The sequence below is a fragment of the Oncorhynchus mykiss genome, chromosome Y, assembly GCF_013265735.2.
Source record: "Oncorhynchus mykiss isolate Arlee chromosome Y, USDA_OmykA_1.1, whole genome shotgun sequence".
Taxonomy (NCBI): domain Eukaryota; kingdom Metazoa; phylum Chordata; class Actinopteri; order Salmoniformes; family Salmonidae; genus Oncorhynchus; species Oncorhynchus mykiss.
Window position 1 is genome coordinate 46,467,848 of NC_048593.1, and position 23,784 is coordinate 46,491,631.

General features: G+C 46.1%; 1 protein-coding gene across 1 annotated transcript in view; it reads left to right on the top strand.

Moving 5' to 3' along the window:
• Positions 1-20,892, top strand: part of LOC110517633 (large neutral amino acids transporter small subunit 4-like) — a 41,789-nt gene extending 20,897 nt beyond the window's left edge. Inside the window, exons 6-13 of the mRNA XM_036968219.1 lie at positions 3,621-3,713; positions 3,822-3,955; positions 4,224-4,420; positions 6,696-6,839; positions 15,217-15,349; positions 16,364-16,490; positions 19,257-19,330; positions 20,441-20,892. Of these exons, the coding sequence (XP_036824114.1) occupies positions 3,621-3,713; positions 3,822-3,955; positions 4,224-4,420; positions 6,696-6,839; positions 15,217-15,349; positions 16,364-16,490; positions 19,257-19,330; positions 20,441-20,726 (1,188 nt within the window). The 3' untranslated portion in view covers positions 20,727-20,892. The remainder of the gene's footprint in view (positions 1-3,620; positions 3,714-3,821; positions 3,956-4,223; positions 4,421-6,695; positions 6,840-15,216; positions 15,350-16,363; positions 16,491-19,256; positions 19,331-20,440) is intronic.
• The last annotated feature ends 2,892 nt before the right edge of the window (positions 20,893-23,784 follow it).

The window sequence follows — 23,784 nt, forward strand, 5'->3', positions numbered from 1 at the left end:
AATGTAATCCATGTTAAATTCATTATGGGGTATGTAATCCATGTTAAATTCATTATGGGGTATGTAATCCATGTTAAATTCATTATGGGGTATTTAATCCATGTTAAATTCGTTATGGGGTATTTAATCCATGTTAAATTCATTATGGGGTATTGTGTGTAGAGGCCAGTGACACAACATCTCAATGTAATCCATGTTAAATTCATTATGGGGTATGTAATCCATGTTAAATTCATTATGGGGTATGTAATCCATGTTAAATTCATTATGGGGTATGTAATCCATGTTAAATTCATTATGGGGTATTTAATCCATGTTAAATTCATTATGGGGTATTTAATCCATGTTAAATTCGTTATGGGGTATTTAATCCATGTTAAATTCATTATGGGGTATTGTGTGTAGAGGCCAGTGACACAACATCTCAATGTAATCCATGTTAAATTCATTATGGGGTATGTAATCCATGTTAAATTCATTATGGGGTATGTAATCCATGTTAAATTCATTATGGGGTATTTAATCCATGTTAAATTCATTATGGGGTATTTAATCCATGTTAAATTCGTTATGGGGTATTTAATCCATGTTAAATTCGTTATGGGGTATTTAATCCATGTTAAATTCGTTATGGGGTATTTAATCCATGTTAAATTAATTATGGGGTATTTAATCCATGTTAAATTAATTATGGGGTATTTAATCCATGTTAAATTTCATTATGGGTTATTTAATCCATGTTAAATTCATTATGGGGTATGTAATCCATTTTGAATTCAGGCTGTAACACAACAACATGCGGAAGAAGTCCAGGGGTATGAATACTTTCTGAAGGCCACTGTAATTTAGCTACATTAGCCAACTAGCTTTTGGTGGAATAATTCATAATTGTTTGTGCTGCGCTGGTTAGCTGGTTAGCTGGTTAGCTGGTTAGCTGGTTAGCTGGTTAGCAGCATCCCTTTAGTTTCTGTTAAGTATAGTGGGATGTCAAATGGATTGTCTCATCAAAAAATGTCCACATTATTTACAGATTTATGTATTAGCGTTGACTAATTCAGAATGCCCGTACAAAACAATATTGACTAATTCAGAATGCCCGTACAAAACAATATTGACTAATTCAGACTGCCCTTACAAAACAATATTGACTAATTCAGACTGCCCCTACAAAACAATATTGACTAATTCAGAATGCCCGTACAAAACAATAGTGACTAATTCAGACTGCCCTTACAAAACAATATTGACTAATTCAGACTGCCCGTACAAAACAATATTGACTAATTCAGACTGCCCCTACAAAACAATATTGACTAATTCAGACTGCCCCTACAAAACAATATTGACTAATTCAGACTGCCCCTACAAAACAATATTGACTAATTCAGACTGAACTTACAAAACAATATTGACTAATTCAGAATGCCCTTACAAAACAATATTGACTAATTCAGACTGCCCCTACAAAACAATATTGACTAATTCAGACTGCCCCTACAAAACAATATTGACTAATTCAGACTGCCCCTACAAAACAATATTGACTAATTCAGACTGCCCCTACAAAACAATATTGACTAATTCAGACTGCCCTTACAAAACAATATTGACTAATTCAGACTGCCCTTACAAAACAATATTGACTAATTCAGACTGCCCTTACAAAACAATATTGACTAATTCAGACTGCCCCTACAAAACAATATTGACTAATTCAGACTGCCCCTACAAAACAATATTGACTAATTCAGACTGCCTTTACAAAACAATATTGCAGCGAGAGTGCAGTATAACTACAGTATTCTGCAATTACTGTGTCCAAAATATTCCACTCAACTGCAGTTACTGCATGTTTATTTTTGAAAGGGTGTTTTAGGCATAAACAACAGAGTCCTAAAGATCTGTCAACGCTGTGTTACATTACTAGAGATCTGTCAACGCTGTGTTACATTACTAGGGATCTGTCAACGCTGTGTTACATTACTAGAGATCTGTCAACGCTGTGTTACATTACTAGAGATCTGTCAACGCTGTGTTACATTACTAGAGATCTGTCAACGCTGTGTTACATTACTAGAGATCTGTCAACGCTGTGTTACATTACTAGTGATCTGTCAACGCTGTGTTACATTACTAGTGATCTGTCAACGCTGTGTTACATTACTAGAGATCTGTCAACGCTGTGTTACATTACTAGAGATCTGTCAACGCTTTGTTACATTACTAGAGATCTGTCAACGCTGTGTTACATTACTAGAGATCTGTCAACGCTGTGTTACATTACTAGAGATATGTCAACGCTGTGTTACATTACTAGAGATCTGTCAACGCTGTGTTACATTACTAGAGATCTGTCAACACTGTGTTACATTACTAGGGATCTGTCAACGCTGTGTTACATTACTAGAGATCTGTCAACACTGTGTTACATTACTAGAGATCTGTCAACGCTGTGTTACATTACTAGTGATCTCTCAACGCTGTGTTACATTACGAGATCTGTCAACGCTGTGTTACATTACTAGTGATCTCTCAACGCTGTGTTACATTACGAGATCTGTCAACGCTGTGTTACATTACTAGGGATCTGTCAACGCTGTGTTACATTAATAGGGATCTGTCAACGCTGTGTTACATTACTAGAGATCTGTCAACGCTGTGTTACATTACTAGAGATCTGTCAACGCTGTGTTACATTACTAGTGATCTGTCAACGCTGTGTTACATTACGAGATCTGTCAACGCTGTGTTACATTACTAGGGATCTGTCAACACTGTTACATTACTAGTGATCTGTCAACACTGTGTTACATTACTAGAGATCGGTCAACGCTGTGTTACATTACTAGGGATCTGTCAACGCTGTGTTACATTACTAGAGATCTGTCAACGCTGTGTTACATTACTAGTGATCTGTCAACGCTGTGTTACTTTACTAGAGATCTGTCAACGCTGTGTTACATTACTAGAGATCTGTCAACGCTGTGTTACATTACTAGGGATCTGTCAGCGCTGTGTTACATTACTAGAGATCTGTCAACGCTGTGTCACTAGAGATCCACCGCCTCTCGCTCCACCTCTTGCTCCTCCTATCGTCTTTCACCGCACCAAGAATATAGTCCCAGTATTTGTTTTAATAAACAAAATACGGACTCTTTTTCCTTGCGTTTCTTTCTGACCCTCAGAGAGACCCCAACCAGTTTAGACAGGAGTCTTTCACAAACCAAAAGCCTGGAAACCAAAAGACTCTCTCTCTCTCTCTCTCTCTCTCTCTGTCTCTCTCTCTCCCTCTCTCTCTCTCTCTCCCTCTCTCTCTGTCTCTCTCTGTCTCTCTCTTTCTCTCTCTGTCTCTCTCTGTCTCTCTCTGTCTCTCTCTGTCTCTCTCTTTCTCTCTCTCTCTCTCTCTCTCTCTCTCTCTCTCTCTCTCTCTCTCTCTCTCTCTCTCTCTGTCTCTCTGTCTCTGTCTCTGTCTCTCTCTCTCTGTCTCTCTGTCTCTCTCTCTCTCTCTCTCTCTCTCTCTCTCTCTCTCTCTCTCTCTCTCTCTCTCTCTCTCTCTCTCTCTCTCTCTCTCTCTCTCTCTCTCTCTCTCTCTCTCTCTCTCTCTCTCTCTCTCTCTCTAGCTCCCTAACATGTTTGGTAATCTGCGTTCTACATTCATTGCTCTGATGATCGGCTCCTATGCCTCCTCTGCTGTCACCTTCCCTGGAGTCAAGGTAACACACACAGGCACGTTTACACACACACACACGCACCAAAAGTATCTGAAACATCTTTAAGAAACTGTAATGTAGTCGATCATCTTTGTTGTTGATGTTTCCTAGGTGATCTATGACCTTGGTGTGACCTTCATCACCATCATGGTTGTCTGGGCAGCATGTTCCGGCCTCGTCTTCTTCAACTGCTTCTTCAACTGGCCCCTGGAACCCTTCCCTGGCCCCGAGGACATGGACTCCAGGTGCACACCGCACACATCTAGTTTCCGCCAGGTTAAAGGTCATAGGTTAAGCTCCAGGTCAGATCAGGAATGTTTAACTGTACAGACAACCAGCTGTATTACTGTGTTACATGAAGCCCTCTCTGTTACATGAACCCCACTCTGTTACTGTGTTACATGAACCCCTCTCTGTTACTGTGTTACGTGAACCCCTCCATCTCTCTCTCTCTCACCACCTCCCCTTCATCCTTTCTCCCTCCCCTCTCCCTGTCCCCCTCTTCCTCCCTAGTGTGAAGGTAAAGTTCAGTTGGCTGGGTTTTGACCACAAGATCACAGGGAAGCAGTTCTACCATCAGGTGACCAAGGTGGGGAAGCGTCTGAGTGTGGGCAACAGTCCGAAGCAGAGAGAGCTGGCCACTAAGGAAGGACACAGACTCTGTCTCTCAACCATGGACCTGGAGGTCAGCAGAAAACCCAAGGAGGAATGTAAGGACACAACGTTCAGACAACATTCACTAAAGATTCATACAACATTACACAATGTTCTGACAACTCAACAAACTTCATTCAACTTCCTGTCAACATAACGCAGCACAAAGTACCTACAATATAACACAGTATACATACAGCACATTAAAAAGAAGAAAATATGCTCACCCCAATTATCACCTGTGTAACTATTGACATAAGCTCAGAACCACTTGTGTTTCAAACATGGTCCCGTTTAATCGATTATTGTGCTGATCGATGGACAGGTCATTACCTCTGTCAAAATAACATTCAAGTTAGATGGCGACGCAAAAATAATACACGTTTACAATAGGCCTATATAAAAAATATAAAAAAAACTAAGCGGAATTAAAATGTATTTAATTGTCTTTATTTTTTACCCAAAATAATTTGTACTGTCAAATTGGAAGACAAATTCTAACATTTGAAGATAAATAAATATACTGTATGTATAAATATACATACAGTGGGGCAAAAAAGTATTTAGTCAGCCACCAATTGTGCAAGTTCTCCCACTTAAAAAGATGAGAGAGGCCTGTAATTTTCATCATAGGTACACTTCAACTATGACAGACAAAATGAGAGAAAAAAATCCAGAAAATCACATTGTAGGATTTTTAATGATTTTATTTGCAAATTATGGTGGAAAATAAGTATTTGGTCAATAACAAAAGTTTATCTCAATACTTTGTTATATACCCTTTGTTGGCAATGACAGAGGTCAAACGTTTTCTGTAAGTCTTCACAAGGTTTTCACACACTGTTGCTGGTATTTTGGCCCATTCCTCCATGCACATCTCATCTAGAGCAGTGATGTTTTGGGGCTGTTGCTGGGCAACACAGACTTTCAACTCCCTCCAAATATTTTCTATGGGGTTGAGATCTGGAGACTGGCTAGGCCACTCCAGGACCTTGAAATGCTTCTTACGAAGCCACTCCTTCGTTGCCCGGGCAGTGTGTTTGGGATCATTGTCATGCTGAAAGACCCAGCCACTTTTCATCTTCAATGCCCTTGCTGATGGAAGGAGGTTTTCACTCAAAATCTCACGATACATGGCCCCATTCATTCTTTCCTTAACACGGATCAGGCATCCTGGTCCCTTTGCAGAAAAACAGCCACAAAGCATGATGTTTCCACCCCCATGCTTCACAGTAGGTATGGTGTTCTTTGGATGCAACTCAGCATTCTTTGTCATCCAAACACGACGAGTTGAGTTTTTACCAAAAAGTTATATTTTGGTTTCATATGACATTCTCCCAATCTTCTTCTGGATCATCCAAATGCTCTCTAGCAAACTTCAGACGGGCCTGGACATGTACTGGCTTAGCAGGGGGACACGTCTGGCACTGCAGGATTTGAGTCCCTGGCGGCGTAGTGTGTTACTGATGGTAGGCTTTGTTACTTTGGTCCCAGCTCTCTGCAGGTCATTCACTAGGTCCCCCTGTGTGGTTCTGGGATTTTTGCTCGCCGTTCTTGTGATCATTTTGACCCCACGGGGTGAGATCTTGCGTGGAGCCCCAGATTGAGGGAGATTATCAGTGGTCTTATGTCTTCCATTTCCTAATAATTGCTCCCACAGTTGATTTCTTCAAACCAAGCTGCTTACCTATTGCAGATTCAGTCTTCCCAGCCTGGTGCAGGTCTACAATTTTGTTTCTGGTGTCCTTTGACAGCTCTTTGGTCTTGGCCATAGTGGAGTTTGGTGTGTGACTGTTTGAGGTTGTGGACAGGTGTCTTTTATACTGATAACAAGTTCAAACAGGTGCCATTAATACAGGTAACGAGTGGAGGACAGAGGAGCCTCTTAAAGAAGAAGTTACAGGTCTGTGAGAGCCAGAAATCTTGCTTGTTTGTAGGTGACCAAATACTTATTTTCCACCATAATTTGCAAGTAAATTCATTAAAAATCCTACAATGTAATTTTTTGGATTTTTTTTCTCATTTTGTCTGTCATAGTTGAAGTGTACCTATGATGAACATTACAGGCCTCTCTCATCTTTTTAAGTGGGAGAACTTGCACAATTGGTGGCTGACTAAATACTTAGTCATTGCTTAAGTATTCAGCCCCTTGGTTGAGGGAAGCCTAAATTAGTTCTGGTGTTCTTATTTGTGCTCTCATTACATACAGGCCCACCATTTACACAGATTACTTCAGCCATGTGAAAAACATTCCATAGCAAAATATAGCTTTTGGAATCACCTCTTCCCCCCCCTTTTTCTCTGTCCTTCCGAACCCTTTCTCTCTTGCAGCCCAGTCGTTCATGCAGAGCATCAGCAGCCCTCTCTTCATCCTCTCTCTGGTCACCATGTCCATCACTCGATTCCGTCTCATCTTCTACATGGGAGCCATGAACAACATCCTGGAGGCCCTCAGCGATGGAGACCTCAACACTGGTGGGTACTGCTGCTAGGGCTGGGTGAGCCATGAACAACATCCTGGAGACCTCAACACTGGTGGGTACTGCTGCTAGGGCTGGGTGAGCCATGAACAACATCCTGGAGACCTCAACACTGGTGGGTACTGCTGCTAGGGCTGGGTGAGCCATGAACAACATCCTGGAGACCTCAACATTGGTGGGTACTGCTGCTAGGGCTGGGTGAGCCATGAACAACATCCTGGAGACCTCAACATTGGTGGGTACTGCTGCTAGGGCTGGGTGAGCCATGAACAACAACCTGGAGACCTCAACATTGGTGGGTACTGCTGCTAGGGCTGGGTGAGCCATGAACAACATCCTGGAGACCTCAACATTGGTGGGTACTGCTGCTAGGGCTGGGTGAGCCATGAACAACAACCTGGAGACCTCAACACTGGTGGGTACTGCTGCTAGGGCTGGGTGAGCCATGAACAACATCCTGGAGACCTCAACATTGGTGGGTACTGCTGCTAGGGCTGGGTGAGCCATGAACAACAACCTGGAGACCTCAGCACTGGTGGGTACTGCTGCTAGGGCTGGGTGAGCCATGAACAACAACCTGGAGACCTCAACACTGGTGGGTACTGCTGCTAGGGCTGGGTGAGCCATGAACAACAACCTGGAGACCTCAACACTGGTGGGTACTGCTGCTAGGGCTGGGTGAGCCACGAACAACATCCTGGAGACCTCAACACTGGTGGGTACTGCTGCTAGGGCTGGGTGAGCCATGAACAACATCCTGGAGACCTCAACACTGGTGGGTACTGCTGCTAGGGCTGGGTGAGCCATGAACAACAACCTGGAGACCTCAACACTGGTGGGTACTGCTGCTAGGGCTGGGTGAGCCACGAACAACAACCTGGAGGCCCTCAGCGATGGAGACCTCAACACTGGTGGGCACTGCTGCTAGGGCTGGGTGAGCCACGAACAACAACCTGGAGGCCCTCAGCGATGGAGACCTCAACACTGGTGGGCACTGCTGCTAGGGCTGGGTGAGCCATGAACAACAACCTGGAGGCCCCAACACTGGTGCGTACCGCTGCTAGGGCTGGGTGAGCCACGAACAACAACCTGGAGACCTCAACACTGGTGGGTACTGCTGCTAGGGCTGGGTGAGCCATGAACAACAACCTGGAGGCCTCAACACTGGTGGGTACTGCTGCTAGGGCTGGGTGAGCCACGAACAACATCCTGGAGACCTCAACACTGGTGGGTACTGCTGCTAGGGCTGGGTGAGCCACGAACAACAACCTGTGTGGATGTCACGGTTGGAGTCAATTCCTACTTCAATTCTTAACTACAAAACCTCATTTAATATTTTTCCTCAACAGTTCAACAACAATTAAATTCCATCTCAAATTCCAAATCTCAGTCAATTCCAAACCACAATTCCTAATGTAATATTCTGCCATAACAATCACATAATTAAGTTTCCTCTCTAGACAAATTCCCTGAATGTTACTTCCTGTCACTTCTTTCAACTCAAGCCAACTACTGCCACTCACGGCAGATTTCCAAATGCCAACTTTACCTTTTAACGAACTAAATATCTAAAACACCTTTGCTACACATTTTTTTTTAAATATTCAAACAAAACTCTCTTTATGTAACATTTACACATCAATTTTCTTAAATATATATTTTATTAAATAAGATTCATAATAACAATTAGAGGACGCTGCAAACTGTGTTCATATGAACAACATTCCTAGCAGCAAGCTAATGTGTGTTTCCCTCCCGGAGACTCAGTACCACATTGACTCAGTACCGGTACCACATTGACTCAGTACCGGTACCTCCTGTATGTAGCCTCCACATTGACTCAGTACCGGTACCACATTGACTCAGTACCGGTACCACATTGACTCAGTACCGGTACCACATTGACTCAGTACCGGTAACACATTGACTCAGTACCGGTACCTCCTGTATGTAGCCTCCACATTGACTCAGTACCGGTACCACATTGACTCAGTACCGGCACCACATTGACTCAGTACCGGTACCACATTGACTCAGTACCGGTACCACATTGACTCAGTACCGGTACCACATTGACTCAGTACCGGTATGTAGCCTCCACATTGACTCAGTACCGGTACCACATTGACTCAGTACCGGTACCTCCTGTATGTAGCCTCCACATTGACTCAGTACCGGTACCACATTGACTCAGTACCGGTACCACATTGACTCAGTACCGGTACCACATTGACTCAGTACCGGTACCACATTGACTCAGTACCGGTAACACATTGACTCAGTACCGGTACCTCCTGTATGTAGCCTCCACATTGACTCAGTACCGGTACCACATTGACTCAGTACCGGTACCACATTGACTCAGTACCGGTACCACATTGACTCAGTACCGGTAACACATTGACTCAGTACCGGTACCACATTGACTGTAGCCTCGTTACTCATTTTTTACTTTATATAGTACGTTTTTTCTTAAGACCAGCAATGCAGTTTTAAGAAAATAAAGTTAAGGGCTTGTAAGTAAGCATTTCAGAGTACAGTCTACACCTGTTGTATTAAGCTTTTCACAGTACAGTCTACACCTGTTGTATTAAGCATTTCACAGTACAGTCTACACCTGTTGTATTAAGCATTTCACAGTACAGTCTACACCTGTTTGTATTAAGCATTTCACAGTACAGTCTACACCTGTTTGTATTAAGCATTTCACAGTACAGTCTACACCTGTTTGTATTAAGCATTTCACAGTACAGTCTACACCTGTGTGTATTAAGCTTTTCACAGTACAGTCTACACCTGTTTGTATTAAGCATTTCACAGTACAGTCTACACCTGTTTGTATTAAGCATTTCACAGTACAGTCTACACCTGTTTGTATTAAGCATTTCACAGTACAGTCTACACCTGTGTGTATTAAGCATTTCACAGTACAGTCTACACCTGTTTGTATTAAGCATTTCACAGTACAGTCTACACCTGTTTGTATTAAGCATTTCACAGTACAGTCTACACCTGTTGTATTAAGCATTTCACAGTAAGGAAAATAAAGTTAAGGGCTTAAGGGCTTGTAAGTAACATTTCACAGTCTACACCTGTTGTATTTGGCGCATGTGACAAATAACATTTGATTTTGATTTGACCAAAAGTATGTGGACACCTGTTGGTCGAACATCTCATTCCAAAATCATGGGATTAATATGGAGTTGGTCCCTCCTTTGCTGCTATAACAGCCTCCTCCACTCTTCTGGGAAGACTTTCCACTAGATGTTGGAACATCGCTGCTATAACAGCATCCTCTCTTCTAGGAAGGCTTTCCACTAGATGTTGGAACATTGCTGCTGGGACTTGCTTCCATTCAGCCACAAGAGCATTAGTGAGGTCGGGCACTGATGTTGGGGGTGATTAGGCCTGGCTTGCAGTCGGCGTTCCAATTCATCCCAAAGGTGTTCGATGGGGTTGAGGTCAGGGCTCTGTGCAGGCCAGTCAAGATCTTCCACACCGACCTCGTCATACCATTTCTGTATGGACCTCGCTTTGTGCACGGGGGCATTGTCATGCTGAAACAGGAAAGGGCCTTCCCAAACTGTTGCCACAAAGTAGTAAGCACAGAATCGTCTAGAATGTCATTGTATGCTGTAGCATTGCCAAACAGCCCCAGACCATTCTTCCTCCTCCACCAAACTTTACAGTTGGCACTATGCATTGGGGCAGGTAGCGTTCTCCTGGCATTCACCAAACCCAGATTCGTCCATCGGACTGTCAAATGGTGAGGCGTGATCCTTCACTCCAGAGAGCTCTTTTCTACTGCTTCAGAGTCCAATGTCGGCGGGCTTCACACCTCTCCTGCCAACGCTTGGCACTGCACATGCTGATCTTAGGCTTGTGTGCGGCTGCTCGACCATGGTAAGCCATTTCACGAAGACTCCCGATGAACAGTTCTTGTGCTGACGTTGCTTCCATAGGCAGTTTGGAACCCGGTAGTGAGTTTTGCAACTGAGGACAGACAATTTTTACTCACTACGCACTTCAGCACTCGGCTGTCCTGTTCTGTGAGCTTGTGTGGCCTACCACTTCGTGGCTGAGCCGTTGTTACTCCTAGACATTTCCACTTTACAATAACAGCACTTACAGTTGACAGGGGGCAGCTCTAGCAGGGCAGAAATTTGACTAACTGACTTGTTGGAAAGGTGGCATCCTGTGATGGTGCCATGTTGAAAGTCACTAAATTATATACACCTGTCAGCAACGGGTGTGGCACGAATCCACTAAGTTGAAGGGTGTCTATATACCATGTCTGTCCTAATGAAACAATAACACTAAAGGTAGACTCTCTAATAATGTTTATTAATTATTAACTAATTCAGGAGTTACATTATTATTACATTACATTATTTTAACACTTTCGTAAGGCACTGTAAATGAACACTCAGTGGTGTAAGAACCAGTGTTACTAAGCAGAGGTGAGTGTGATTTGTGTCATTTGTACTCTGGGTAGAGTAAAACACTGACTCAAAACCACGCCCATCATTATCATATTTCCCAGCATGCTCTATGGCAGGTTCCTTTTTTTCAGAAATCTTTATTTCAATATCTGTGTTGATTGGGTGATTTTTGCAAAGATAATTAGCATACAATTTTTGTCTATTCTAATCTAATCTGTGGTTCGCTGGATTTACTGAGATGGTTGTTCCAGTTTAAATGGTTCCAATAGCCGACAAGGTAAAACATCTGATGTGCACTTCACCCTAATGTCCTCCAGGGGCGCTGTACTTACTACGGCTCTTTAAAACAACACCTTTCACGTTGTGTGTATAAGACATGTATTTTTCCAAGGCTGGATGTAAGCCACACAATATGTTGTATTCTGTAGCTCAGTTGGTAGCTCGTGGCTCTTACAACTCTAAGATAGTGGGTTTGATTCCCAATACCACCCTTGTGTAAAATACATGTTTGACTGTAAGTGTCTTTGGATGGAAACATCAGATGAGGCAATACAGAATAAGACTGGTTAAGGACACCGATCTGTCATTTGGTTGAACAATCCCTTTATTTGGACCAGAACAACCTAACCTTAAAACGTTACAAAAATAATGCATATCCATTAATGTATCGAGTTTAAATTATTTGATTGGTTTAAAACACAGTTTGCATTCAAATTCAAGGCCAAATGCTTTACATCCAGTGAGGAATTTGCACAATTATAATGAAATGTAAAGTTTAAAATTCCATTCCAATTCTGTTTTTATTTTCAATTCCAGATAGTGTAAATTCTAACTCAATTCCAATTCAGACAGTGTAAATTCTAACTCAATTCCAAATCAGACAGTGTGATACACAGACATTTTTAGAAGATTGCTGCAATTCCAAGTAAATTCTCCACTTCCTGCTTGAATTACAGAATTGAATTTGGAATTTGAAAGACATCTCTCTCCTTTCTTTCTTTCTTTCTTTCTCTCTCTCTCTCGTCTTCTCTCTCTTTCTCTCTCTCTTTCTCTCTCTTAGTAGAGACTGAACATTTAACCCTAATTACTGTCTGGGTAGTAGAGACTGAGCTAACCCAGTCCAGTCCTTGGACTGTCCCTGAGCTAACTCAGTCCAGTCCTTGGGCTGTCCCTGAGCTAACCCAGTCCAGTCCTTGGGCTGTCCCTGAGCTAACTCAGTCCAGTCCTTGGACTGTCCCTGAGCTAACCCAGTCCAGTCCTTGGGCTGTCCCTGAGCTAACCCAGTCCAGTCCTTGGGCAGTCCCTGAGCTAACTCAGTCCAGTCCTTGGACTGTCCCTGAGCTAACCCAGTCCAGTCCTTGGGCTGTCCCTGAGCTAACTCAGTCCAGTCCTTGGACTGTCCCTGAGCTAACCCAGTCCAGTCCTTGGACTGTCCCTGAGCTAACCCAGTCCAGTCCTTGGGCTGTCCCTGAGCTAACCCAGTCCAGTCCTTGGACTGTCCCTGCCATGAGCTAACCCAGTCCAGTCCTTGGACTGTCCCTGCCCTGAGCTAACCCAGTCCAGTCCTTGGACTGTCCCTGCACTGAGCTAACCCAGTCCAGTCCTTGGACTGTCCCTGAGCTAACCCAGTACAGTCAAATCAAAAAAAAATTGTCACATACACATGGTTAGCAGATGTTAATGCGAGTGTAGCGAAATGCTTGTGCTTCTAGTTTCGACAATGCAGTAATAACCAACGAGTAATCTAACTAACAATTCCAAAACTACTACCTTATAAGTGTAAAGGGATAAAGAATATGTACATAAAGATATATGAATGAGTGATGGTACAGAACGGCATAGGCAAGATGCAGTAGATGGTATCGAGTACAGTATATACAGTCCTTGGGCTGTCCCTGCTCTGAGCTAACCCAGTCCAGTCCTTGGGCTTTCCCTGAGCTAACCCAGTCCAGTCCTTGGACTGTCCCTGAGCTAACCCAGTCCAGTCCTTGGACTGTCCCTGCACTGAGCTAACCCAGTCCAGTCAAATCAAATCAAATTTATTTATATAGCCCTTCGTACATCAGCTGATATCTCAAAGTGCTGTACATAAACCCAGCCTAAAACCCCAAACAGCAAGCAATGCAGGTGTAGAAGCACGGTGGCTAGGAAAAACTCCCTAGAAAGGCCAAAACCTAGGAAGAAACCTAGAGAGGAACCAGGCTATGTGGGGTGGCCAGTCCTCTTCTGGCTGTGCCGGGTGGAGATTATAACAGAACATGGCCAAGATGTTCAAATGTTCATAAATGACCAGCATGGTCGAATAATAATAAGGCAGAACAGTTGAAACTGGAGCAGCAGCACAGCCAGGTGGACTGGGGACAGCAAGGAGTCATCATGTCAGGTAGTCCTGGGGCATGGTCCTAGGGCTCAGGTCCTCCGAGAGAGAGAAAGAGAGAAGGAGAGAATTAGAGAACGCACACTTAGATTCACACAGGACACCGAATAGGACAGGAGAAGTACTCCAGATATAACAAACTGACCCTAGCCCCCCGACACATAAACTACTGCAGCATAAATACTGGAGGCTGAGACAGGAGGGGTCAGGAGACACTGTGGCCCCATCCGAGGACACCCCCGGACAGGGCCAAACAGGAAGGATATAACCCCACCCACTTTGCCAAAGCACAGCCCCCACAACACTAGAGGGATATCTTCAACCACCAACTTACCATCCTGAGACAAGGCTGAGTATAGCCCACAAAGACCTCCGCCACGGCACAACCCAAGGGGGGGGGGGGGGGCGCCAACCCAGACAGGATGACCACATCAGTGACTCAGCCCACTCAGGTGACGCACCCCCTCCAGGGACGGCATGAGAGAGCCCCAGTAAAGCCAGCGGTTTTACTGGGCCAGCAGTCAGCAGTCCTTGGACTGTCCCTGCTCTGAGCTAACCCAGTCCAGTCCTTGGACTGTCCCTGCCCTGAGCTAACCCAGTCTAGTCCTTGGACTGTCCCTGCCCTGAGCTAACCCAGTCTAGTCCTTGGACTGTCCCTGCCCTGAGCTAACCCAGTCCAATCCTTGGACTGTCCCTGCCCTGAGCTAACCCAGTCCAGCTAACTGAATATTAAACAACCGCTGTGTATTATTAACATGGACAAGTTATTTATTACACTGTCTAATAACTCTCTCTGCTTATTCTTCTGTACTCCCCACACCTTCCCTCCTCCCTCCTCCTCCACACCTTCCCTCCTCCTTCTCTCCCTTCCTCCCTCCTCCCTCCTCCTCCACACCATCTCTCCTCCCTCCTCCTCTACACCTTCCCTCCTCCCTCCTCCTCTACACCTTCCCTCCTCCCTCCTCTACACCTTCCCTCCTCCCTCCTCCACACCTTCCCTCCTCCCTCCCTCCTCCACACCTTCCTTCCTCCACCCCTTCCCTCCTCCTCCACCCCTTCCCTCCTCCTCCACACCTTCCCTCCTCCTCCACACCTTCCCTCCCTCCTCCACCCCTTCCCTCCCTCCTCCACACCTTCCCTTCCTCCTCCACCCCTTCCCTCCCTCCTCCACCCCTTCCCTCCTCCCTCCCTCGTCCACACCTTCCCTCCTCCTCCCTTCCTCACTCCTCCTTCCTTATCCCTTCCCTCCCTCCCTCACTCCTCCACACCTTCCCCCCTCCCTCCCTCCTCCTCCACCCCTTCCCTCCTCCCTCCTTCCTCCTCCTCCCTCATTTCCTTCCTCCCTCCCTCCCTCCTTCTCCCTTCCCTCCCACCTCCCTCCCTCCTCCACACCTCCCATCTCTCCTCCTCCATCCCTCCCATCTCCCCTGCTCCATCCTTCCCTCCCCCTCCTCTCTCTCTACCCCTCCTTCACCCCTCCCCCTCCTCCCTCTGCCCTCCGCTCCAATCTCCTCCTCCATCCTCCCCCCTCCCCTCTCCTCCTCCCTATACAGTCAGTCTGTACTCCTCTATCTTCGGCATTCTGCAGCTACTGTGTCTGATGACGACTCCTGTGATTGGTCAGATTATGGACTGGAAGTTGAAGGACTGTGAAGATGGAAAGGAGGAGAAGGAACCAGCCAGCAAGTAAGACACTGTCATCTATACCCTAACCCCTACACCCCTACACACTAGTCCATAGCCCCGAGCCCCTACCTCCCTACGGCTAGCCCCTAGCAAATAAACACTAATTCCTGGCCCCTCTACTCAAGCCTCTACACCCTAGCCAAGTCAAGTCACTAGCAAGTAGCCCTTACCTTCTATAGTTACGGGTTAGCTCCTAGGGGTTAGGGGCTAGGGGTTAGTTCCTAGGGGCTAGGGGTTAGTTCCTAGTGGTTAGTTCCTAGGGGTTAGTTCCTAGGGGCTAGGGATTAGTTCCTAGGGGTTAGGGGTTTGTTCCTAGGGGTTCGTTCCTAGTGGTTAGTGCCTAGAGGTTAGTGCCAAGGGGTTAGTGCCAAGGGGTTAGTGCCAAGGGGTTAGTGCCTAGGGGTTAGTTCCTAGGGGCTAGGGCTTAGTTCCTAGGGGTTAGTTCCTAGGGGCTAGGGGTTAGTTCCTAGAGGCTAGGGGTTAGTTCCTAGAGGCTAGGGGTTAGTTGCTAGGGGCTAGGGGTTAGTTCCTAGGGGTTATGTGCTTCGGGGTTAAGGGTTGATTTGCACAGACTTTGCTGATAACTACTTTGTTTAAGTAAAATGTACTGACTATGACTGAGATATGTGGTTGTCCCACCTGGCTATCTGAAGATGAATGTACTGACTATGACTGGTCCACCTAGCTATCTGGAGATGAATGTCCTGACTATGACTGGTCCACCTAGCTATCTGAAGATGAATGTACTGACTATGACTGGTCCACCTAGCTATCTGGAGATGAATGTACTGACTATGACTGGTCCACCTAGCTATCTGGAGATGAATGTCCTGACTATGACTGGTCCACCTAGCTATCTGGAGATGAATGTCCTGACTATGACTGGTCCACCTAGCTATCTGGAGATGAATGCACTAATGGAAGTTGTTCTGGATAAGAGATCTGCTAAATGTTGGGAATAGGTTCTGACTTCCTCTAGTTTCCCCTCTCATATACCCTCCCTCTCCCCCCCAGGGATCAGCCCAAGCGCAGAGACAGACAGATCCAGAAGGTGACCAATGCCATGCGAGCATTCATCCTGACCAACGTCCTATTGGTGGGATTTGGCATCACCTGCCTGGTGCCCAACCTCCCTCTGCAGGTGAGTGCTCCGTCCAACTGTCACTCAAACTACGCCCGCCTCCTCACCACCTTTTGGCCAATGAGCAGCAGTTTTCCAGGACCAGTGTCAGTGACAGCTGATATAGGAATGAAAAGAGAGCAGTGCTCTGTCTCCTCCTATAGGCTTTACAGTGGAACTACAGCTAGACATGGCCTGTTCTCCCTGTAGTGGGCAATATCAGCTTCTAGACAATACATCCCAGGGCTCTCCAACCCTGTTCCTGGAGATCTACTCTCCTGTAGGTTTTAACTCCAACCCTGTTCCTGGAGATCTACTCTCCTGTAGGTTTTAACTCCAACCCTGTTCCTGGAGATCTACTCTCCTGTAGGTTTTAACTCCAACCCTGTTCCTGGAGATCTACTCTCCTGTAGGTTTTAACTCCAACCCTGTTCCTGGAGATCTACTCTCCTGTAGGTTTTAACTCCAACCCTGTTCCTGGAGATCTACTCTCCTGTAGGGTTTAACTCCAACCCTGTTCCTGGAGATCTACTCTCCTGTAGGTTTTAACTCCAACCCTGTTCCTGGAGATCTACTCTCCTGTAGGGTTTAACTCCAACCCTGTTCCTGGAGATCTACTCTCCTGTAGGTTTTAACTCCAACCCTGTTCCTGGAGATCTACTCTCCTGTAGGTTTTAACTCCAACCCTGTTCCTGGAGATCTACTCTCCTGTAGGTTTTAACTCCAACCCTGTTCCTGGAGATCTACTCTCCTGTAGGTTTTAACTCCAACCCTGTTCCTGGAGATCTACTCTCCTGTAGGTTTTAACTCCAACCCTGTTCCTGGAGATCTACTCTCCTGTAGGGTTTAACTCCAACCCTGTTCCTGGAGATCTACTCTCCTGTAGGTTTTAACTCCAACCCTGTTCCTGGAGATCTACTCTCCTGTAGGTTTTAACTCCAACCCTGTTCCTGGAGATCTACTCTCCTGTAGGTTTTAACTCCAACCCTGTTCCTGGAGATCTACTCTCCTGTAGGTTTTAACTCCAACCCTGTTCCTGGAGATCTACTCTCCTGTAGGGTTTAACTCCAACCCTGTTCCTGGAGATCTACTCTCCTGTAGGTTTTAACTCCAACCCTGTTCCTGGAGATCTACTCTCCTGTAGGGTTTAACTCCAACCCTGTTCCTGGAGATCTACTCTCCTGTAGGTTTTAACTCCAACCCTGTTCCTGGAGATCTACTCTCCTGTAGGTTTTAACTCCAACCCTGTTCCTGGAGATCTACTCTCCTGTAGGTTTTAACTCCAACCCTGTTCCTGGAGATCTACTCTCCTGTAGGTTTTAACTCCAACCCTGTTCCTGGAGATCTACTCTCCTGTAGGTTTTAACTCCAACCCTGTTCCTGGAGATCTACTCTCCTGTAGGGTTTAACTCCAACCCTGTTCCTGGAGATCTACTCTCCTGTAGGTTTTAACTCCAACCCTGTTCCTGGAGATCTACTCTCCTGTAGGTTTTAACTCCAACCCTGTTCCTGGAGATCTACTCTCCTGTAGGTTTTAACTCCAACCCTGTTCCTGGAGATCTACTCTCCTGTAGGTTTTAACTCCAACCCTGTTCCTGGAGATCTACTCTCCTGTAGGTTTTAACTCCAACCCTGTTCCTGGAGAGAGACCCTCCTGTAGGTTTTAACTCCAACCCTGTTCCTGGAGATCTACCCTCCTGTAGGTTTTAACTCCAACCCTGTTCCTGGAGAGAGACCCTCCTGTAGGTTTTAACTCCAACCCTGTTCCTGGAGATCTACCCTCCTGTAGGTTTTCATTCCAACCCTAGCATACCTGATTATAATAACTAACTGGTTGATAAGCTGAAGGTTAGTTACATCTAGGGTTGGAGTGAAAACCTACAGGAGGCACAGGAGGTTGGTGACTCCTTAATTGGGGAGGACGGGCTTAGCGGTATTGGCTGGAGCAGAATAAGTGGATGGGTGTAAAATACATGATGGTTTCTATGGTTTCCATGTATTTGATGCCATTCCATTCGCTCCTTTCCAGCCATTATTATGAGCCGTCCTCCCCTCAGCAGTCTCCACTGACAGGTGGGTAGCTCTCCAGAAACAGGGTGGGAGAGCCCTGTCTTACACCCTAGTCCCTACCCCCTAGTCCCTATACCCTACACCCTACACCCTAGCCCTATACCCTAGCCCCTATACCCTAGCCCCTATACCCTAGCCCCTACACCCTAGCCCCTACACCCCAGCCCCTACACCCCAGCCCCTACACCCCAGCCCCTATACCCTAGCCCCTATACCCTAGCCCCTACACCCTAGCCCCTACACCCTAGCCCCTACACCCCAGCCCCTACACCCCAGCCCCTATAACCTAGCCCCTATAACCTAGCCCCTACACCCTAGCCCCTACACCCTAGCCCCTACAAACTAGCCCCTACACCCTAGCACCTACACCCTAGCACCTACACCCTAGCACCTACACCCTAGCCCCTACACCCTAGCCCCTACACCCTAGCCCCTACACCATAGCCGCTATACCCTAGCCCCTACACCGTAGCCGTTACACCCTAGCCCCTACACCCTAGCCCCTACACCCAATACCCTAGCCCCTACACCCTATACCCTATACTCTAGCCCCTACACCCTAGCCCCTACACCCTAGCCCCTATACCCTAGCCCCTACACCCTACACCCTAGCCCCTACACCCTAGCCCCTATACCCTAGCCCCTACTCCCTGGACACCCTGTATCCATTTTGTGCACCAGACTGACTGTCGTCTGATTTATTCCTTCTCTCCTCAGATCTTGTCATTTGTCCTCCACACTGTTGTGAGAGGGTTTATCCACTCTGCTACCGGAGGTCTCTATGCTGCTGTGTGAGTACTTCTATAATCCACTCTGCTACCGGAGGTCTCTATGCTGCTGTGCGAGTACTTCTATAATCCACTCTGTTACCGGAGGTCTCTATGCTGCTGTGTGAGTACTTCTATAATCCACTCTGTTACCGGAGGTCTCTATGCTGCTGAGTGAGTACTTCTATAATCCACTCTGTTACCGGAGGTCTCTATGCTGCTGTGTGAGTACTTCTATAATCCACTCTGTTACCGGAGGTCTCTATGCTGCTGAGTGAGTACTTCTATAATCCACTCTGTTACCGGAGGTCTCTATGCTGCTGTGTGAGTACTTCTATAATCCACTCTGTTTACCGGAGGTCTCTATGCTGCTGTGTGAGTACTTCTATAATCCACTCTGTTACCGGAGGTCTCTATGCTGCTGTGTGAGTACTTCTATATTCCACTCTGCTACCGGAGGTCTCTATGCTGCTGTGTGAGTACTTCTATAATCCACTCTGTTACCGGAGGTCTCTATGCTGCTGTGTGAGTACTTCTATAATCCACTCTGTTACCGGAGGTCTCTATGCTGCTGTGTGAGTACTTCTATAATCCACTCTGTTACCGGAGGTCTCTATGCTGCTGTGTGAGTACTTCTATAATCCACTCTGTTACCGGAGGTCTCTATGCTGCTGTGTGAGTACTTCTATAATCCACTCTGTTACCGGAGGTCTCTATGCTGCTGTGTGAGTACTTCTATAATCCACTCTGCTACTGGAGGTCTCTATGCTGCTGTGTGAGTACTTCTATAATCCACTCTGTTACCGGAGGTCTCTATGCTGCTGTGTGAGTACTTCTATAATCCACTCTGTTACCGGAGGTCTCTATGCTGCTGTGTGAGTACTTCTATAATCCACTCTGCTACCGGAGGTCTCTATGCTGCTGTGTGAGTACTTCTATAATCCACTCTGCTACTGGAGGTCTCTATGCTGCTGTGTGAGTACTTCTATAATGTGTGTGTGTGTGTGTGTGTGTGTGTGTGTGTGTGTGTGTGTGTGTGTGTGTGTGTGTGTGTGTGTGTGTGTGTGTGTGTGTGTGTGTGTGTGTGTGTGTGTGTGTGTGTGTGTGTTGATGTTGTTTTCTGTATCTCTCTAGGTACCCGTCGTCTCAGTTTGGCAGTCTGACGGGGATGCAGTCTCTGGTGTCTGCTCTGTTTGCTCTGTTCCAGCAGCCGCTCTTCATGGCCATGATGGGCCCTCTGAAGGGAGACCCACTCTGGGTGAATGTAGGCCTGTTGGGGGTCAGTATGCTGGGCTTCCTGCTGCCTCTGTACCTGGTGTGTTTCAGACGCACGCTGCACCGCCGGATACAGGACAGAGACCAGGACTCCAAGATATACCTCAAGATCCACGGGTCTGGCAAACCTGAAGGCCTCCTCTAGAGGAAGGAGTATGAGGGGGAGGAGAGAGGGAGGAGAGAGGGGAGGAGAGGAAGGAGAGACGGGAGAGGGGGAGACAGAGACCAGGACTCCAAGATATACTTCAAGATCCACGGGTCTGGCAAACCTGAAGGCTTCCTCTAGAGGAAGGAGTATGAGGGGGAGGAGAGAGGGAGGAGAGGTAGGGGGAGGAGAGGTAGAGGGAGGAGAGGTAGGTGTAGGGGAGAGGGAGAGAGAGACCAGGACTCCAAGATATACCTCAAGATCCACGGGTCTGGCAAACCTGAAGGCTTCCTCTAGAGGAAGGAGTATGAGGGGGAGGAGAGAGGGAGGAGAGAGGAGAGAGGGGGGAGGAGAGGGGGAGGAGAGAGGAGAGGGGAAAGACAGAGACCAGGACTCCAAGATATACCTCAAGATCCACGCGTCTGGCAAACCTGAAGGCCTCCTCTAGAGGGGAGGGGGAGGAGAGGGGGGGAGGAGAGGGAGGGAGGGGAGAGGGAGGGAGGGGAGAGGGAGGAAAGATAGGCGGGAGGGAGAGAGAGGTAGAGAGGGAGAGGGGGGAGAGGGAGAGAGAGAGAGAGGAAGGAGTAAGAGAGGGAGAGGGGGGAGGAGAGGGAGAGGTGGGGAGTAGAGGGAGAGGGGGGAAGAGAGGGATCTTCCCTAACCTCTAGTAGCCAATCACAGCATTTCTCCTTTCAATACATTTCCTGGCTTTCCAGAAATCCTGGTTGGATGATTCCTGCTTCTCTTCTTCTGATTTATTGAAAGTTCCCGGAATGTAGTTTTTGTTGTTCAACATGATCTAAGTACTAGTTACAAGACGATTTAGAGTATAATACGCTTGTAATAATGATTACAGAATCATGATTACAGAACGTATCTTGGGTCAGCTGATCCTAGATCTGTACCTAGGGGAAACTGATCCTAGATCTGTACCTGGGGGAAACTGGTACTATATCTGTATCTAGGGGAAACTGATCCTAGATCTGTACCTAGAGGAAACTGATCCTAGATCTGTACCTAGAGGAAACTGATCCTAGATCTGTACCTAGAGGAAACTGGCCCTATGTCTGTACCTAGGGGAAACTGATCCTATATCTGTATCTAGGGGAAACTGATCCTAGATCTGTACCTAGAGGAATCTGACCCTAGATCTGTACCTTGGGGAAACTGATCCTAGATCTGTACCTTGGAAAAACTGATCCTAGATCTGTACCTTGGGGAAACTGATCCTAGATCTGTACCTAGAGGAAACTGACCCTAGATCTGTACCTAGGGGAAACTGACCCTAAATCTGTACCTAGACTGACCCTAGATCTGTACCTTGGGGAAACTGATCCTAGATCTGAACCTTGGGGAAAGTGCCAAATGGCATCATTTGGTGCCATCTGGTCTAAAGTAGTGCACTATATAGGGAATGGGATGCCATCTGATAGGGGCTAATTGGGACACACAATGGATTTGAGGGTTTTGTTTGTTGAACAGCCAAGTCTCTTCGGGTTCTGTCATCCCACTTTTATACTGCTGTCTGGTCATATTGCAGATGGATATTTATGTGTGTTGTTGTAAACATATAGATATATATATATATATTTATGTGTGGGTGTTGTTGTAAACATATATATATATATTTATCTGTGGGTGTTGTTGTAAACATATATATATATATATATATGTATCTGTGGGTGTTGTTGTAAACATATATATATATATATATATATATGTATCTGTGGGTGTTGTTGTAAACATATAGATGGATATTTATCTGTGGGTGTTGTTGTAAACATATATATATATATATATATATATGTATCTGTGGGTGTTGTTGTAAACATATAGATGGATATTTATCTGTGGGTGTTGTTGTAAACATATAGATATATATTTATCTGTGGGTGTTGTTGTAAATGATAGTCACACAGTTGTTGACAGACATAAAGGTGGTGGAACTGATAGTTGTATTGATACATGGTAAATAATTGATGACTAGTGATTTATAATTGTTTAGAATGATGGTATCGGTCTGGAGTACAGGGAGAGGAATTCAGCACTTTAAACCCCTGACCTCTGCTCCCTGACCTCTGCTCCCTGACCTCTGGCCCCTGACCTCTTAGCCCCCGACCTCTGGCCCCCGACCTCTGGCCCCCGACCTCTAACCTCTGACCTCTAGCTCCTGACCTTTATCCCCTGACCTCTTGCCTCTGGCCCCTGACCTCTAGTCCCTGACCTCTAGTACCTGACCTTTAGCCTCTGACCTCTAGCCCCTCACCTCTAACCCCTTGACCTCTAGTCCTTGATCTCTAGGCCCTGACCTCTAGCCTCTGAACTCTAGCCTCTGACCTCTAGTCCCTGATCTCTAGTCCCTGACTTCTAGCCCCTGACCTCTAGCCCCTGACCACTAACCCCTTGACCTCTAACCCCTTGACCTCTAGTCCCTGACCTCTAGCCCCCGACCTCTGGCCCCTGATCTCTAGCCTCTGACCTCTAGCCCTTGATCTTTATCCCCTGACCTCTGGCCCCTGACCTCTAGTACCTGACCTCTAGCCCCTGACCTTTAGTCCCTGTAAAGCTGTCTACTGAATATCTCCTCAGGTGTTTGTGATTTTATGTTTCTATATCATGTTATGGTGATTCATCTCTTCAGTGTGACCTGATCCTGGTTACACATTAGACTTTCCTAAGAAAACACATGAACACTACTGTTCAAAAGTTTGGGGTCACGTAGAAACGTCCTTATTTTTTTGTCCATTAAAATAACAAAATGTATCAAATACAGTGTAGACATTGTTAATGCCGTAAATGACTATTGTAGCTGGAAATGGCTGATTTCTTATGGAATATCTATATAGGCCCATTATCAGCAACCATCACTCATGTGTTCCAGTTGTGCTTGCCAATCCAAGTTTATCATTTTAAAAGGCTAATTGATCATTAGAAAACTATTTTGCAATTATGTTAGCACAACTGAAAACTGTTGTCATGATTAAAGAAGCAATAAAACTGGCCTTCTTTAGACGAGTTGAGTATCTGGAGCATCAGCATTTGTGGGTTCGATTCCAGG